Source organism: Malaclemys terrapin, chromosome 2 (assembly GCF_027887155.1).
Source record: "Malaclemys terrapin pileata isolate rMalTer1 chromosome 2, rMalTer1.hap1, whole genome shotgun sequence".
Lineage (NCBI taxonomy): Eukaryota > Metazoa > Chordata > Testudines > Emydidae > Malaclemys > Malaclemys terrapin.
The window spans coordinates 160,564,839-160,581,264 of record NC_071506.1 but is presented as its reverse complement, the minus strand read 5'-3'; the positions used below and the strand labels follow the sequence as shown (position 1 = coordinate 160,581,264).

At 48.0% G+C, this 16,426-nt stretch overlaps 1 protein-coding gene across 4 annotated transcripts in view; it reads left to right on the top strand.

The window, feature by feature from the left end:
• The window catches only part of MTRR (5-methyltetrahydrofolate-homocysteine methyltransferase reductase), a 119,286-nt gene extending 104,417 nt beyond the window's left edge, over positions 1-14,869 (top strand). For all 4 annotated transcript variants that reach the window (XM_054018114.1, XM_054018112.1, XM_054018115.1 and 1 more), the window contains 3 exons: positions 12,813-12,905; positions 12,996-13,178; positions 14,591-14,869. In XM_054018114.1, coding sequence (XP_053874089.1) covers positions 12,813-12,905; positions 12,996-13,178; positions 14,591-14,735 — 421 coding nt within the window. In that variant the 3' untranslated portion in view covers positions 14,736-14,869. The remainder of the gene's footprint in view (positions 1-12,812; positions 12,906-12,995; positions 13,179-14,590) is intronic.
• Positions 14,870-16,426: the final 1,557 nt, after the last annotated feature.

Sequence of the window (16,426 nt, the reverse complement as noted above, 5' to 3'; positions counted from 1 at the left end):
CAAAGCTTGAATGCATTTTATTGCAATTGGACTGGACAGATTCTGGGAATGGGAAGCTGCCTAAGTTATGTATGACTGCCCTTTGGAGGCGGGGCTAGGGGAGTTCTCTCTCAGGATACAGAGTAGCTTGGGGTTGCAGGCCGAGGAGACGGTTGAGCAGGAAGAGCCCATGGTGGACATTCTGAGTCCAGAAGGTCCATCCAGAATAGCGCTCCTGCTCATTAAGACCATCCAGTCGAACTATAAGACTATATGGCAGACCCCGGCCTCCAGCGCACCAACAGCCAAAGGTGTGGAGCGCAAGTACTTCACCCCGTCAAAGGGATATGAGTTCTTCTTCCGCCACCCAAACCCATGTTCCCTGGTAGTCTCAGCGGTGAACGAGAAAGAGCGCCATAGGCAGCAGGCCCTGGCCCCTAAGGCCAAGGAAGCGAAACGCCTGGATCTGTTCGGCAGGAAGGTGTATTCGTCAGGGGGCCTCCAGCTGAGGATTGCTAACCAACAGGCCATCCTCAACAGGCATAACATGGCCCTGGTGGACGAAGACAAGGCCGTAGTGAAGACCTCTTTCCAGGTGTCCTTGGATTCAGCTGACGCGGGGGCCAGGACAATCGCGTCTGGCGAGGTCATGTGGCGATCGGCGTGGCTTCAGGAATCAGGCCTGCTGCCTGAGGTCCAGAATTCGCTTCAGGACCTCCCCTTTGAAGGGTCCAGACTCTTTTCGGACCAGACAGATGCAAAGCTACATAGCCTCAAATACTCGAGGGCTACACTCAAGTTGCTGGGTATGCACACCCCGGTGACTCAGAGGAAGCCCTTCAAGCCACAGCCTCCCCCTCAGCGCCACTACTAGCCTCGGCCTAGACATGAGTCTTACCGCAGGCGAGGCGGAGATAACAGAAGGCGGCGCAATAACAACAACTCTAGTAGGCCGGACCAGAGCCAAGGCCAACACAAATCACAGCCAGGCCCTAAGCCAGGCTTTTGAAGGTGCGCTCAAGGACAGCGTACCAGTTCAATCACCGGCTCCGTCTCCTTGTTTCTTGAACCACCTGTCCCGTTTCTCCTGTGCGTGGTCCAGCATTACGTCGGACCGTTGGGTGTTGCGCGCAGCGCGAAGCGGGTACATGCTGCAGTTTTCCTTCCTCCCTACCCCTCACTCCCCTTCCCCATCCCCGTCCCTCTTCAGAGACCCTTCTCATGAGCACTTCCTAGAAAAGAAGGTTCACTTGCTCCTAGAGGCGGGGACGGTAGAAATAGTACCACAAGACCTAAGGGGGAAAAGGGTTCTATTCCCGTTACTTCCTCATTCTCAAGGCCAAAGGAGGCCTCATCCCATTCTAGAGCTTTGCAGGCTCAACAAGTTCCTGGTCAAGGCCTAGTTCCGCATGGTCTCTCTGGGCATCATCATCCCTTCCCTGGATCCGGGGGACTGGCACGCTGCCCTCGACATGAAGGACGCATACTTTCATATCGCCATCCACCCAGCACATTGCCAGTTCCTGCATTCCACCATGAGCCAGGACCATTACCAGTTCATGGTTCTCCCGTTTGGCCTAGCCACGGCCCACGGGTGTTCACAAAATGCATGGCGGTAGTGGTGGCCTTCTTACGGAGGCAGAGGATTCGGGTTTACCTATACCTCGATGACTGGCTCCTGGTGGGTTGGTCCGAAGAGGAAGTTTGGACCCACGGGCAGGTGGCCCTAAGACTATTCCGCAAGCTGGGGCTCCAGGTCAACGTCCCCAAGTCCACTCTGATTCCAACACAGAGAGTGGAATTCATAGGGGCAGTCCTAGACGTGATGTGGGCAAGGGCGAGCCTGCCAGAATCCCGATTTCGGGCCATCCAGCAAGCAGTGAACTCACTGTGCCAGTTTCCCACTGCAACGGCCAGATGCTGCCTGCGGCTGCTGGGCCACATGTCAGCATGCATGCATGTAGTCAAGCATGCCACACTGAGACTCAGGACTCTCCAGGCTTGGCTCGCCTGTGTATACCACCCAGGCAGGGACCCCCTGGACTCGGTAGTGACAGCCCTGGGGTTCGTGCTAGACTCCTTGCTGTGGTGGCAGTCCCAGTCTGTGGTTTGCGTGGGCATCCCGATCTTTGCCACACAACAGCCGGACCTGATGCTTGCGATGGACGCGTCAGACCTCGGATGGGGTGCTCACCTGGGGGATCTCAGGACTCAGGGCTTGTGGTCGGGAGTAGAGCAGTCACTCCATATCAATGTAAAGGAGCTCAGGGCAATTCGTTTAGCCTGCCAGAACTTTCACGCCACTCTGAGTGGCCACAGCATAACAGTTCTGACAGACAACCTACCGCTATGTTTTATATAAACAAGCAGGGCGGAGCCCATTCCTCGCCGCTCTGCCACGAGGCTCTCCTCCTCTGGGACTTTTGCGTAGCCCACGCCATTCACCTCGAGGCGTCGTAGCTCCCGGGGGAGCGTAATGAACTGGTGGACTACCTCAGCAGGTCGTACCGCATGCATGAGTGAACGCTCAAAGCGGACGTCGTGCGTTTTGCTCTTCTGCAAGTGGGAGTTTCCCCGGGTAGACCTGTTCGCCACCAAGGGCAACGCCCAGTGCCCGCAGTTCTGCTCTTTCCAGGGTCGCAGCCCGGGCTCAGTGGCCGACTTGTTCGCAATCCCATGGGGAGGGGACTTGAAATACGCCTTTCCCTCGATCCCGTTGGTGCACAAGGTCCTGCTCAAGGTGCGCAGGGCCAGGGCGACAGTCATCCTCATCGCCCCGGCCTGGCCCCGCCAGCACTGGTTCACTATGCTCCTGGAGCTGTTGGGTGGAAGCCCTGGTAACCCTGCCCCTACACCGGGACCTCATCACTCAGGACAGAGGGCAGTTTTTCCACCCCGACCTACAGTCTCTGCATCTGACGGCATGGAAGCTCTGTGGCTAAATGCTTTGGAGAGCCAGGGCTCCCTGCCTGTGCAGCAAGTTCTACTTAGTAGTAGGAAGCCCTCTACCAGGGCGACTTACTTGGCCAAGTGGAAGAGGTTCTCGTGCTGATGTGGGCCCCAACAGGTGCAGCCAAACCAGGCTCCGGTGCCGGCCATCCTAGCACCTCAAGCAGCAAGGGCTGGCCCTGTCCTCCATCAGAGCGCACCTGGCAGCCATCTCCGCCTTCCATCCGGGGTTTTCAGGGGGCTCGGTGTTCTCCCACCCAATGGTGGGGCGGTTCCTTAAAGGTCTGGAGAGTGTGTTCCCGTACTCATGCCCCCCAGTCCGTCCATGGAATCTCAGCTTAGTCCTCTCTAAGCTCATGGGGTCCCCGTTCGAGCCCCTCGCTACCTGCTCCTTCCTCCACCTTTCCTGGAAGGTGGCATTCCTGGTGGCTATCACCTCGGCCAGAAGGGTATCTGAGCTGATGGCACTCACCTCGGAGCAACCATACACAGTGTTTCATAGAGACAAGGTGCAGCTCCGTCTGCACCCCGAGTTCCTCCCTAAGGTGATCTCACAATTCCATCTGGGGCAGGACATTTGTCTGCCGGTGTTTTTCCCCAAACCCCATGCGGACCCGAGTTACCGCAGCCTGCACACCCTGGATGTCCGTCGAGCGTTGGCATTCTATTTGGAGCGCACCAAGCCCTTTTGTAAATCCATGCAGCTGTTCGTGAGAGGATGAGAGGCCTCTCAGTGTCAGCGCAGCGAATCTCGTCGTGGATTGCGGACTGCATTCGAACGTGTTATGACCTCGCAGGTGTTCCAGCCCCGACAGTCACAGCCCACTCGACCAGGGCGCAAGCAGCTTCCGTGGCTTTCCTGGCACAGGTCCTGATCCAGGAGATCTGCAGGGCAGCCACCTGGTCATCAGTGCATACCTTCACGACCCACTACGCGGTCAACCAGCAGGCCCGGGAGGACGCGGCAGTTGGCATGGCGGTGCTCTGATCAGTTGTTCCGTGACTCCTACCCTCCTCCAAAGGTAAGCTTGCGATTCACCTGATGTGGAATGGACGTGAACAAGCACTCGAAGAAGAAAAAAGTTACCTACCTTCTCGTAATTGTTGTTCTTCGAGATGTGTTGTTCATGTCCATTCCACTACCCGCCCTCCTACCCCTCTGTCGGAGTTGCTAGCAAGAAGGAACTGGAGGGGGTCGGGCTAGCGGGGGTATATATGCTAAGGGAAACGCTCATGCACGCAGCGCGTGCACACCTAATGTGGAATGGATGTGAACACATCTCGAAGAACAATAGTTACGAGAAGGTAGGTAACCATTTTTTATAACAACCAACAAGAATGCACAATGATGTAGAAATACATGATTAAATCGAGTCTTCCTGACTAGTGATTTAAATCAGATCCACCCTGCTTTTGCCCCCGGGGCTGGGCATGCCCCAGTCCGTGGGCTTCAAACCTTGTGCCTCCTGTGGCAAACCTATGCCTATGAGTGACCCACACTCCGGTTGTCTGGAGTGTTTGGGAAAAATTCACATGAGAGACCAGTGCCATATTTGTCAGGACTTTAGACCCCTTACAAAAATGGAAAAGTGAGATGAGACTGAAGGCTATCCTAATGGAAGCCGTCAAGCCATTCCAGTTCTGCACTGAGCACTTCAACTTCGGTACGTATCACTCCTCCGGCCCTGCACACTGCCTGGTACCATTCCCCATCTCTGGTGCTGAGGAAGAAGCACAAAAAGCAACACACTGTCAAAAGGGCGCTCACCAATGCAGAAGAAGGACAAACATGGCGAAGGCAATGGAGTGTGACCTGGACCAGGCTACTTCTCCATCCATGGTCCCACAGCACCATGGTCAACTCCACACAGAGTTTCAAGTCCGGTGCAGGACCCTCGCCTGACACCTAGAAGCCACTGTGGCACTAGCAGATTGACAGTACTATCAACCACTGAGGCCTTTGCAGCAGCCAGGGACTTATTGACACTCCCAGTTCCACCAACTCTGATGGGACAGCTGCCATCTCCGATGATTGTGAGCAGGAGGGAGCAGGGGCGTAAACCATGCCTGATACCCTCTTCGTGACCATCTCTGTTCCGCCACTGGTCTCCAGAACCTTGGCACCGAATGGAGACGGAGAGGGGGGTAGCGTTCCTCCGTGGTCACCTTGGGGGGACTCTGAGTCTGAGGTGGAACCCGACGTCCAGCCAAAGGTCCACCACCAATACCCATTCTATGCACCTTGTGACAGATTTCCGTTACCAATCTGCCTGAGGCGTCAGGTGATCAGGCTGAGGCCACAGGATCATTTGGGGAGGAGATGATGAAACACACCAAGGGTTTAAATTTTAAAGCTTTATTAATAAAATAATAAAATAGCAGGGAGAGTGATGTTGCTCCCCATGTCACTCAGAGGAAGGAAGAAAGCGTTAGTGCCCCAACTCCTAACCCACTTTCATACTCTCACATGCTCTACCCATGGCTGGCCAAGCCTGGGTGTAACATAAGAAGAAGAGGGGGAAGGATGAACGGAAGTTCTGTCCTGGGCCCAGGTCATCCGGGGTCCACTGTAATCTCCGAATTGCTCCAGCTCTCAGGAGGGTTTTAAGTCCAGGGTTCCTTTGGGGGTGTTTTGTTCCATGACCTCTATTCCTGGTGCTCTTTGTACCAGTCCAAACCAGCTTTCTGTGGTCTCCTCAACTTTTCCAAAACACATTGGCTCCAGACACACTGGCGGGACTTTGTTTTCCCTCGTGTTGGCCTTCGCTGTCTCGTTCGTTTTGGGCTGCCTCCGCAGGTCTGTCTGTTTAGCTGAATTGTCCTTTCTCACGGCTGGTTGGCAGGGAAGGGGGGAATCCAGCCCCCCCTCTTTCTTGGCAGGCAGCTGAGTGTTTGCTGTGAGCTGTAGCCTTGGGCTGGAGTCGGTGCTTTATCTTTTGACTGAGCGAGCAGGAGTGTCAAGTTAACCCGTTCTCTACTCTTTTCCTCCTTCCCCCTTTTGGCCTCTTGCTCCCTGCAAGGGAATCTTCCATTCCACACTCACTCACACCTTTGATCCTTCCCAAAATGCCCTGCAATGCTCGCAACAGCGTTAGCAATATACAATGCTGATCTGCCTTCCCCAGGGGACCCCTTGAGGGAGGAGGCCATTGGGGTGTGACAACCTCCGGACGTAGGTCAGTACTGGTCAGCCCCCTAGTGCCTGGCCAAGTGAACAGTGGTCTATACAGTGGCCTTACTGGAAGGCATCGGGTCACTCCTCCCACTGAGCTTACTTGGTGGCTTTCAAGAGGCTGGCTACCGCTTCTCCCTGCTCTGCACTGGACCCCAACTCATGTACCGACCCCAGTACCAATATTCAGGATGTGGCTCCCATCAACATTATTGGGGCTGAGGAAAAGGAAGAAGACCCTCCTACCCAGACATCAATCTCAGGGCCGAGTAGCTCACTTCTGCAGGACAACTTCAGGGCCCATTAGGACCTTCTGAAGCTGATAGCAGCTAACCTGCGGATAGAGATTGAGGAGCTTAAGGAATCATCCCACAGCCTTATTGACATCTTGGCTGCAGCAACTCCTAACTTGACCATTAATGAGGCAGTAATGGGTCTAGTCAAGGCCCCTTCTTCTCTGCCCCCCATCTCAAAGAGTGCTGAAAAGAAGTTTTATATGCCAGCCAACAGGTACGAGTACCCATACTCCCACCCTCCTCCAGGGTCCCTCATTATGTCAGTGGCCAACAAGAGGACCTGACAAGTGCTACCCCCAAACAAAAGGATGCAAGAAAGCTGGACCTGTTTGGAAGGAAAGTTTATTCAACAGGTAGTCTACAGCTGTGTATCTCAAACCAGCAAGCCCTACTGGGGAGATACGACTACCATCTGTGGGACTCCTTGTCCAAGTTCAGAGACTCTCTGCCTCAGGACAAGGCAGGAATTCTCTGCTGTCTTAAAGGGGAGTAAGAATGTTGCCAGGACCTCACTTCAGGCGGCACTGGATGCAGCTGACAGCAGGTAGGACAATGGCCTTCACTGTCACTATAAGGCGATGATCTTGGCTTCAATCCTTGGATTTCCCTCACGAGGTCCAGCAATCAATCCAAGATCTCCCTTTCGAAGACTCCTCGTTATTTTTGAGACAGACATGAGACTGTATGGCCTGAAGGACTCAAGGCCACCCTCAGGTCCCTGGGCCTCTATGCTTTATCTACTTCAAGGAAGCATTTCAGGCCCCAACAGCCACCACGCTTTTCGTCTTCACCTCCGAGACAGGAACCTTTTTAAATAAAGGAAGAGGTTACAAGCAACATCAACCGCTTCCATCCACCTCAACTTCCCAGCCAGATTGCATAGGTATTCCAATGGGTCCAAGCAGGTCTTTTGAAGGCACGCCTGTGAGTGCCATACCAGTTCTCGCCTCAGATCCTGCCTTCCCGATTTTTGGACTGCCTGTCTCGCTTCAGCCTGGCGTGGTCCTGCATAATATCGGACTGCTGGGTGCTAAATACAGTGACGGTCAGCTATGCCCTCCAGTTTTCATCCACCCCTCCTTCCTACCCCCCAACTCTGTCCCTCTTCAGGTACTCTTCTCATGAGCAGCTCCTCATCCAGGAGGTGCAGACCATTCTATGGATGGGGGCCATGGAGGTGGTTCCTCAAGACATGAGAAGAAAGGGGTTTTACTCACAATATTTCCTAATCCGAAAATCCAAGGGAGGGCCTTCAACTCATTCTGGACCTATGTTGCCTCAACAAATATCTCAGTTTATTGAGGTTTCACAAGGTCTCCCTGGCCTCCATTGCCTCCCTGGATCCAGGGGACTGGTACACGACTCTCGAGTTTAAGAACACTTACTTTCACATTTTTATCTTCCGTGGCCACAGGAGAGTTCTCATGCTTATTGTAAACCAAACTCTCTACCAATTCACAGTCCTTCCCTTCAGCTGGTCCGCAGCCCCCTAGGTCTTCACGAAGTGCATGGTGGTGGTAGCTGCCTTCCTCAAACTGTGAGGCATTCAGGGCTGCCCGTACCTTGAAGACTGGCGGATCAAGGGTCATTCAAAGGCTCAAGTAAAGAACAACATCAGCATGGTCCAAGCCACCTTTGAGTGCTGGTCCTGTTGATAAACTAGCAACGGTGGACTCTTATTCCAGCTTAGAGAACGGAATTTATCGGGGCAGTGCTTGACTTGATCCAAGCCAGAGCCTTCCTCCTGGAGGCCTGATTCCAGACTATGTCGGCCCTGATATCCAAGGTCATGGTCCACCCATTTACAACAGCCCAAGTTTGCCTCAAGCTACTGGGGCACATGGCCGCCTGCACATATGTGGTCCAACATGCAAGTTTGGGCCTCAAGCCCCTGCAGATGTGGCTAGTTTCAGTTTACTCCCCGAACAGACACCACTTGGACTTGGTGGTCACTGTTCCATCCCTGGGTCCTCGCCTCACCATAGTTCAGTAATCATTGGAGTCCCCTTTGTGACCCCCACAGCCGCCAGGGTCCCTAGTGTCGGATGCATCAGACCTAGGTTGGAGAGCCCACCTTGACAGCCTGAGGACTCAGGGCCTGTGGTCCCAGGAATAACTTTCCCTGCACATAAACATCACAGAACTCAGGGTGGTTTGCTTAGGCTGCCAAGTCTTCCTTGCTCAAATCTCAGGTAGGTGATGCAAGGTCTGACAGACAACACTGTGGCCATGTTCTGTATCAATGAGCAGGGAGGAGCTCAATCCTCCACCCTGTGTCAGGTGGCCATCCGTCTATGAAACTTCTGCATGAAGCACTCTATCCACTTCAAGCCTTCACATCTTCCGGGAGCCTGGAATACACTTGTGGATGACCTCAGCTGATCCTTTTCCTCTCACCACAAGCGGTCCCTTCATCCGGAGGTCACCAGGATCATCCTCCAAAGGTGGGGGTCTTCCCAGATAGATCTGTTCGTGACCAAGCAGAACAGGAAATGCCATTAGTTTTGCTCACTGTGGGGGCACAGCCCAGGCTCCCTCTCTGAAGCCTTCCTACTTCCATGGGCAGAACTCCTGTTCTATGCATTTCCCCCAGTCCCTCTAGTTCACAAGGTCCTCCTGAAAATCAAGTAGGACAAGGCGAGAGTTATTCTTAACACCCCAATGTGGCCACACCAACAGTAGTTTGGCACGCTACTAGATCCATCAATAGCAACCTCGCTTCTGCTCCATCCAGACCTGATGTCACAAGACCACGGCCGGTTACTCCACCCAAACCTCGGCTCCCTTCACCTAACTGAATGGATGTTACATGGCTGAACCCAGAGGAACAGGTCTGTTTTGAAGAAATTCACCAGGTCTTGATGGGTAGTAGGAAGCCGTCCACTAGAGCAAGGGTTCTCACAACAATTTTTTTGGTAGCCTCAGAGTGCAGCCACCAGCTTTTGTTGGTGGCCGCTCTGACAGTTTTTCCTAAAATACGTAATTAACTTTAGGAAAAACACATAAATATACATGTCCAAATCATCGTAATTTACTTATGTAGAGTTTCTTTTTGCAGACTCAATAATAAAAATAATGTGCAGTTGTCTCTTTTTTTTTTTACTGGATCTAAACAGAATAGAAACACAAATAAGGTGCTTTGCACATTCTTGTCTTTTTTGTTGTTTCTTTTGCTTTTTTGGTTGCTTTTTTTAAAGACTTGCTAGCTAGTAAGTCTGCTGCTGTGAAAAGTAATATTTGTTAATATCACTTTTCACAACAGACTTACTAGCTAGTTGGGAGGCTATGAAAAATGATATTAACAAACATACAAGTAGCAATTTTCACAACAGAGTTACTCAACCCTGGCAAACCAGAGGACAAATTAAGCCTTGGATGGGGATGTGGGTAGGGAGACAGCGAGAGCCAGGGGCAATGCAGGGATGGTGGTGAGCCAAGGGCCAGCACCCGCTGCCATGTGGCTGGAGACCAGGGTTGGAGCTCAAAGCCCCTTGACAGAAGCCTGCCGCCCACCACCCCAAGACTGAAGCCCGAAGCTGGAGCCTCATAGCCCTGGGGAAGGTGGGAACTCACTGACTGACTGCTCCTCCAGTGTTTGTGGCTCCACAATGGGTCAGGGTCCAACCCCTGCTGGTGGCCCTGGGGGAAGGTACACTCCTCCCTCCCTCCCCCCCCAAAAGTCATTGCCCAGGAGACTCTGGCTGCAAGAAAACCTCCTGGTGGCAGCATTTGAGAAACGCTGCACTAAGGCTACCTACCTGGCCAAGTGGAAACGCTTCTTGATATGCGCATCCCAACAAGACCTCTCTCCGATTTATCCTCCAGTCTGTCTTGGACTACTTGCTTCATCTAAACGAACAAGGTCTGGCCCTTGCATCTATCAAGGCGCATTTAGCAGCAATTTCAGCTTTCCACCCACAGTGTTCTCTCATGAGATGACAGTCCATTTTCTTAAGGGACTGGAGAGATTTTCTCCTCAGGTCCGCAAGCCAATCCCCCCATGGGACTTAGAAGGCTCATGTGTCCTCCAAACCGCTGCCATTGGGCCCTCTACTGCTTCTCTCTTGGAAGGTTGCCTTCCTGGTGCTGATAACCTCAGCCAGAAGGATCTCTGAAATTAAGGCCCTTACATCAGAACCACCATACACGGTGTTATTCAAGGACAAAGTCCAAGTACCCCCCACACCCAGCCTTCCTGCCAAAGGTGGTTTTGCAGTTTGATAGCAACCAGGCCATTTTCTTGTCAGTCTTCTTCTCAATGCCTCACAAGAACTCAGAAGAGCGCCAGATTCACTTGGATGTTAAGCATGTCCTCATCTTCTATATTGAGAGGAATAAATCCTTTTGTAAATCCACACAAATCTTTGTAGCAGTTAGCAGAAAGGGTGAAAGGAATTCCAGTGTCAGCCCAGAGGATCTCATCCTGGGTAACCTCCTGCATTGGGGCATGTTATGAAAAGGTGAAGGTCCCACTTCCTGCCATCCTAATCACACACTCCATGAGTGCTCAGGCCTCTTCAGCAGTGTTCCTTGCACAGGTTCCAATCTGCAGGGCAGCAACTTGGCTGCTGATGCATACCTTTGCATCCCACTATGCCATCACCCAACAAGTTCAAGACAATTCTAGGTTCAGAAGAACGGTGTTGCAATCAGCATGTCCATGAACTCCAAGCCCACCTCCTTGCTGGTAAACAGATGTGAAGATAAAATGTTTGGTTCAGGTAAACACCTCAAAATTCAGATGTTTAGAAAAGCTGATCCAAAATATCCAAACTTTTTGAAGGCTTTGTCTTCAGTGACATCTCCCTTCCTCTGACTGATCCCAGGACCCCCTCATTGCCACTGTCTTCTCATATCTTTGATGTTTCAGACCAGGGCCCCTCTTCTGCCAACCCTAGGCAGCACTTAAGAATTTTGCAAGGCAATTCCCCCGCACCAGTCCAGGAAGCCTTTCTAGCAGCAACAGGGCACAGGTCCACTTGTGATCTTTCTGGTAAGCAGGGCTACCCAGAGTCATGCATTTGCTCTGCTCCCTGATGCCTTCTCACAGCCTCATTGAAACATCAACTATCCAGTTGTCTTACACACAATTAATAATAATAAGCAGTGGCAGCAAGATTTTCCCTGCAGTGACCATTCTTAGCCATCATTGTGTATTGTGGAACAATGACAGCTAACTGCTTTGCCTCCTTCCATCAGAGAAAGAGCAGGGAGGGAATGAATTAGGAGGGGAACAGAATTAGGCAAAGGGGAGTACAGTTTGGGAGAGCTAATTTCAGGGAAAGGAGCAAAACTATGGTTTTCCCACAGGTAAGCATCCTACTGTGCAGGTCTCCTGGCAGAAACTAGCTCATGTCTCTTGTTCCATGGCAAATGTCTCTTGAAGAATTCATTTTAACTTGGCAGCTATGGCAAAGCCTTACCCCAGAGCAGGTTGGCCTTTGGTTAAACTGGAATTGGGGCTCTTGAGAGATGCTGCCAGATTTGGTGGGTCCCACAATGCCATTGGAAAGGTGTAAAGGGGAGAGAAAAGTGGTCATTGGGTGGGAGTATATCGAATGAAGGGTTTTAGATATGGTAGGAATAACTATGGACTGTCTTGGGACCTCCCTGATTCCTTCCCTTCACCAGGAGAAGTCAGATGATGAGGGAGAGGGGGTTCTGGTATCCATATTATAAAATAGGTTATGTTAAAGAGATGAGTAAAACTTTGGATCTGTGCTTATGTTATTAACTGAATCCATTTGTACAAACTTGGTGTTTATTTCTCATCCCTATAGCATTTCTTTAGATCTTTAAATACTTTCCATATCTCACTTTAAATGGTTAATAGAATTTCAATGCCAAATTGTGCAGTGATTATATGAAATATTTCTAAAAAAAAGTTAAACAGAAAGTCACAGATAAAAACCAAGTAAAGTGTTCTCAATTTTTGGCATTATTTCTATCAGAAAAACTAACTCACCATGATTTAGTATTGCCAAGATTGCTCCTATAAAGTTGGAAATGATAGATGTACACTATGCTGAAAATGGCTTGAGCTGATTTTTCTCCCAAAATATTTGTGTAATGCTTCTAATGAAAGATACTAAGGATGATAGCGTTCACTTTCATTATTCAGGATTGTAGGGAAGGAGTTTCAAAAGGGCTCAGTGTTGGCCTCACTGCTCTCCCTTTGAAGTCATTGCAAAGCTCCCATTGATTTCAGTGATAGCAGAGTTAAGTCAGTGCTGAGTGCTTTACAGTGAAGTCCCCTTTATGCTGTTTTGCCAAAATAAAGGGGCCTTAGTGCAAGTGAGAATCGGGTCCTCAGAGTTTAGATGATCTGTGAGTGTAATAGTTGCAGTACGGACTGAATAAAAGACTGGGTTTACACATTTATGTGTACATGTGTCTTTTTTCCCTTGTGCATTTAGACAGAAACTCCAAGAACAGCATACAGACTGGAAGTTTGGAGAGACATGGCTGTTTTTTGGGTGCCGACATCAGGACAGAGACTACTTATTCAGGCAGGTTCTGTAGGTACTATTGGAGCTCTGTGTTGCACCTTGTATTTATGCTTGGGATACTGATTTCTAATGTTTTGCATTGTCTTTCAGAGATGAGCTCAGAAGTTTTGTTGAAAATAGCACATTAACTCATCTTAAGGTTTGTTTCTCAAGAGACCCTCCAGCTGCAACAGAAAAAAACCCAACTAAATATGTGCAAGACAATATTCGACTTTGTGCTAAAGAGGTTGCCAGAGTCCTGCTGAAGGAGAGAGGTTGTTTCTATGTATGTGGGTGAGTAGACTGGAGTTTGAATGCCTAACAAAGGGAGCATTTGATTAAAATGTCTTCAACAATTTCTAAGACTTGCAGCAGCATCAAGTAAATGACTGGCATTTACAATACAGTAGAACCTCAGAGTTACGAACAGCTTGGGAATGGAGGCTGTTCGTAACTCTGAACAAAACTTTATGGTTGTTCTTTCAAAAGTTTATAACTGAACATTGCCTTAATACAGCTTTGAAAAACTTTACTATGAAGAAGAAAAATGCTGCTTTCCCTTACATTTTTAGTAGTTTAACACAGTACTGTACTTTTTTAGCCTTTTTTTTTTTTTGGTCATGTCTCTACTGCTGCCTGATTGTGTACTTCCGATTCCAAATGAGGTTTGTGGTTGACTGGTCAGTTCGAAACTCTAGCGTTTTTAACTCTGAGGTTCTACTGTACTGAAATATTCCTGTTTTTTAGTGTGTTAACTTTATGGTATAATGTTAATCATCCACCTATACAGCTTAATCTTTTTCTTAGGTTATGGCCAGGCATTTCACTACTCTATTGATTGTTCTCACCATATAATGTTTCAGAAATGTTTCTTGTTCATATAGTGTTATCCAGTTAAAGTAGGACAGGCTACAAGCAAATGGTCTCACTCTTGTGAAGGTGGAAGATATACCTCCATAATTCATTACATATACATATGTGTATGCGATGATAGTCCTTCAGCTGGCACTCTGTAGGTTTGGAGGTATGGTGAAGCAGACTGCTACCCAGGATATCTTCCCTTGGAGAATTCCATTAGCCCTCTTTTCCTGCCCTTGTGGGACTTTATGGAATGTTTTCTGTAGCAATAACATCCTTATGGTGTGAGTTTTTATGTATGGAGATCTAACACACTTGCAGGGGCAGGATTTTTAGGAGCATCTAGGTTTGTAATGCATCCCTGATTACATACAAAAAGTTAATTGAACATGAGGCATTGGGCCCAGAACTCATTAGCTTCTCCTCCAAAAACAGAAGTCTGCTTCTTGTGCTACTACTACTACTACTAAGTGGTGTGTAGCATTAGGGCTTTTATTCTTTCTTTATCTGTGCAACTAGAGGGCAGCATAACCACAGACATTTGAGCAAGTCTAATTCCATCCAGCAGAAGGCAATTATTTTCTTCCAGTTTAAATGTGGATCTGAGTTTCTGTTCCACATACATTTGAGTGTATTGAAAGCTTCAGGTCTTAGCTGTCTGAGGTATTACTGTTGCCACCACTCCCAAGTACATGAGCAATCAGTGTCTATGGTACAAGCCAACATAAATTCTGCATTTCTTTATTTTAAAAGTTATTGCTTGTTTCCAAAAACATCCTGTATCTGTGGCTGTTGGTGAAAGGAGAAATCTGCTAATAAGTACTATTTTTTTTCTATGTCTTTCCTAGAGATGCAAAGCACATGGCTAAAGATGTGAATGATACTTTAGTGGACATTTTAAGCACTGATGCTGGAGTTGACAAATTGGAAGCAATGAAAATCCTGGCTACATTACGACAAGAAAAACGCTATCTCCAGGATGTCTGGGCCTAAATGTGTTGCCTCTGTGCCTTTGCAAAACAGAGACTGTTAGACAATTTTTACCGTATATACTGTATGAAGACTCTGCTGATTCTTTGGATTACTGTTATTTCAACTTCACTTAAGTAAATTCTCTTTTAAAAGCAGCCAATTGATAATTATTATTATTTTTTAAATTACTATTCTCTAGTCATTTAATTCTTGATAATTCCTACTGATCTTTTGAATGGCATTTAAAGCCTTTACAACAACAACAACAACAAAATGGAACCTATGAATCATCACTTTCTAGCAGTATTACCAAGTAGATTCTCATGGAGCTCCATTCCTCCAATTTAATAACAGTACAACTAAATAAGTAACATTATGTGTACTGTATACGATAATATATATAATATTGTATACTATACAAATGCAGAAGTTTATTTTCAAAGTATACCGTTTATCATGTACATCTTATTGCCAAGATGTAGTTGAACGTATTATGTGAAAGCTTTTTGAGGGAATTTTTCTTCGTTGCCTTAGAACATATGACACAAGTTGCAAACAGGAATAAATATTTAAAATATTGTCAAGGATTTCTGGGCACAATAATTCCCTCCACCTCCAAGCTTTTCTATGAATATTGATATTTAAGTGATGCAGTGATGGGCTAACAATACTTTGCAGATACTCGTATAACACTGGCTGATATTGAGTAGGTTTTCCCAGCTAACTCATGCAAAGTATCTTTAATCCATGCCTTTAAACTCTGCTGGTTTAATTCTAGGCCTTTCCTGAAAAAATCTGCCATTTGTGCTAAATTTTGTTGGGTATAATTATTACAAGCTGAGATAGGAATACCAAATTATTATTTTTTTCCTGAAAACAGGTACTGTATATACTCATTCATAAGCCGAATATTTTTGGTAAAAAAGGGACATATCAAAGAGCGGGGGTCTGCTTATAAATGGGTCTACACCAAATGTTGATGATTTTAAACTCTATGGAATCATTGATTTGAATATCTAATACATTGTCATTTTGTTTACCTGGATCGTCTGCAGGCATGGAGCCCTTCGGCTCCCTATGGCCGTGGTTCACTGTTCCCACAAAATGCTATGCCTTACAAGCCAATGAGAAAAATACAATGAACGATAGTACTATCGCACTGGTGTCAGTCCGCTACTGTGTAATTTGATCTCTTCATGCATTTCTACCAATGGACCAAATAAGTCTCAAACCAATATGAAAATATAATGTGCAGAATCGATGGAATCTCTAATAAAATTGAAATAGCCTGTTATCCCCACAGACATGCCAATTTACAGGGGTGCTTTTAAATAAACAAAGAACAATAATAATTTAACAGTGATAAAGCAGGAGACATTCCTATCTAAAGTCCTACAAAATCTATAACTACAATAATAATAATCTATTTTCATACTAGTATTTAAAATGAACAACGGTGAAATCAAAAGAAAAAGGTCTGCTTATCACGCAGCGTTCAAACTTAAAGCTGTTGAATGTGCAGAAGCAAACAATAATTGCGCCGCTGCTCGTGAATTCTGTATCAATGAGAAGCAAGTAAGAGAATGGCGAAAAAATAAAACAACGCTAAAAGACATGCCAAGAAGCAAGAAAAAATGTCCAATAAGGTGCGCTTAATTTCCTGAGTTAGAGAAAGATCTCAATAATTGGGTCGTTGAATGTCAACAAAATGG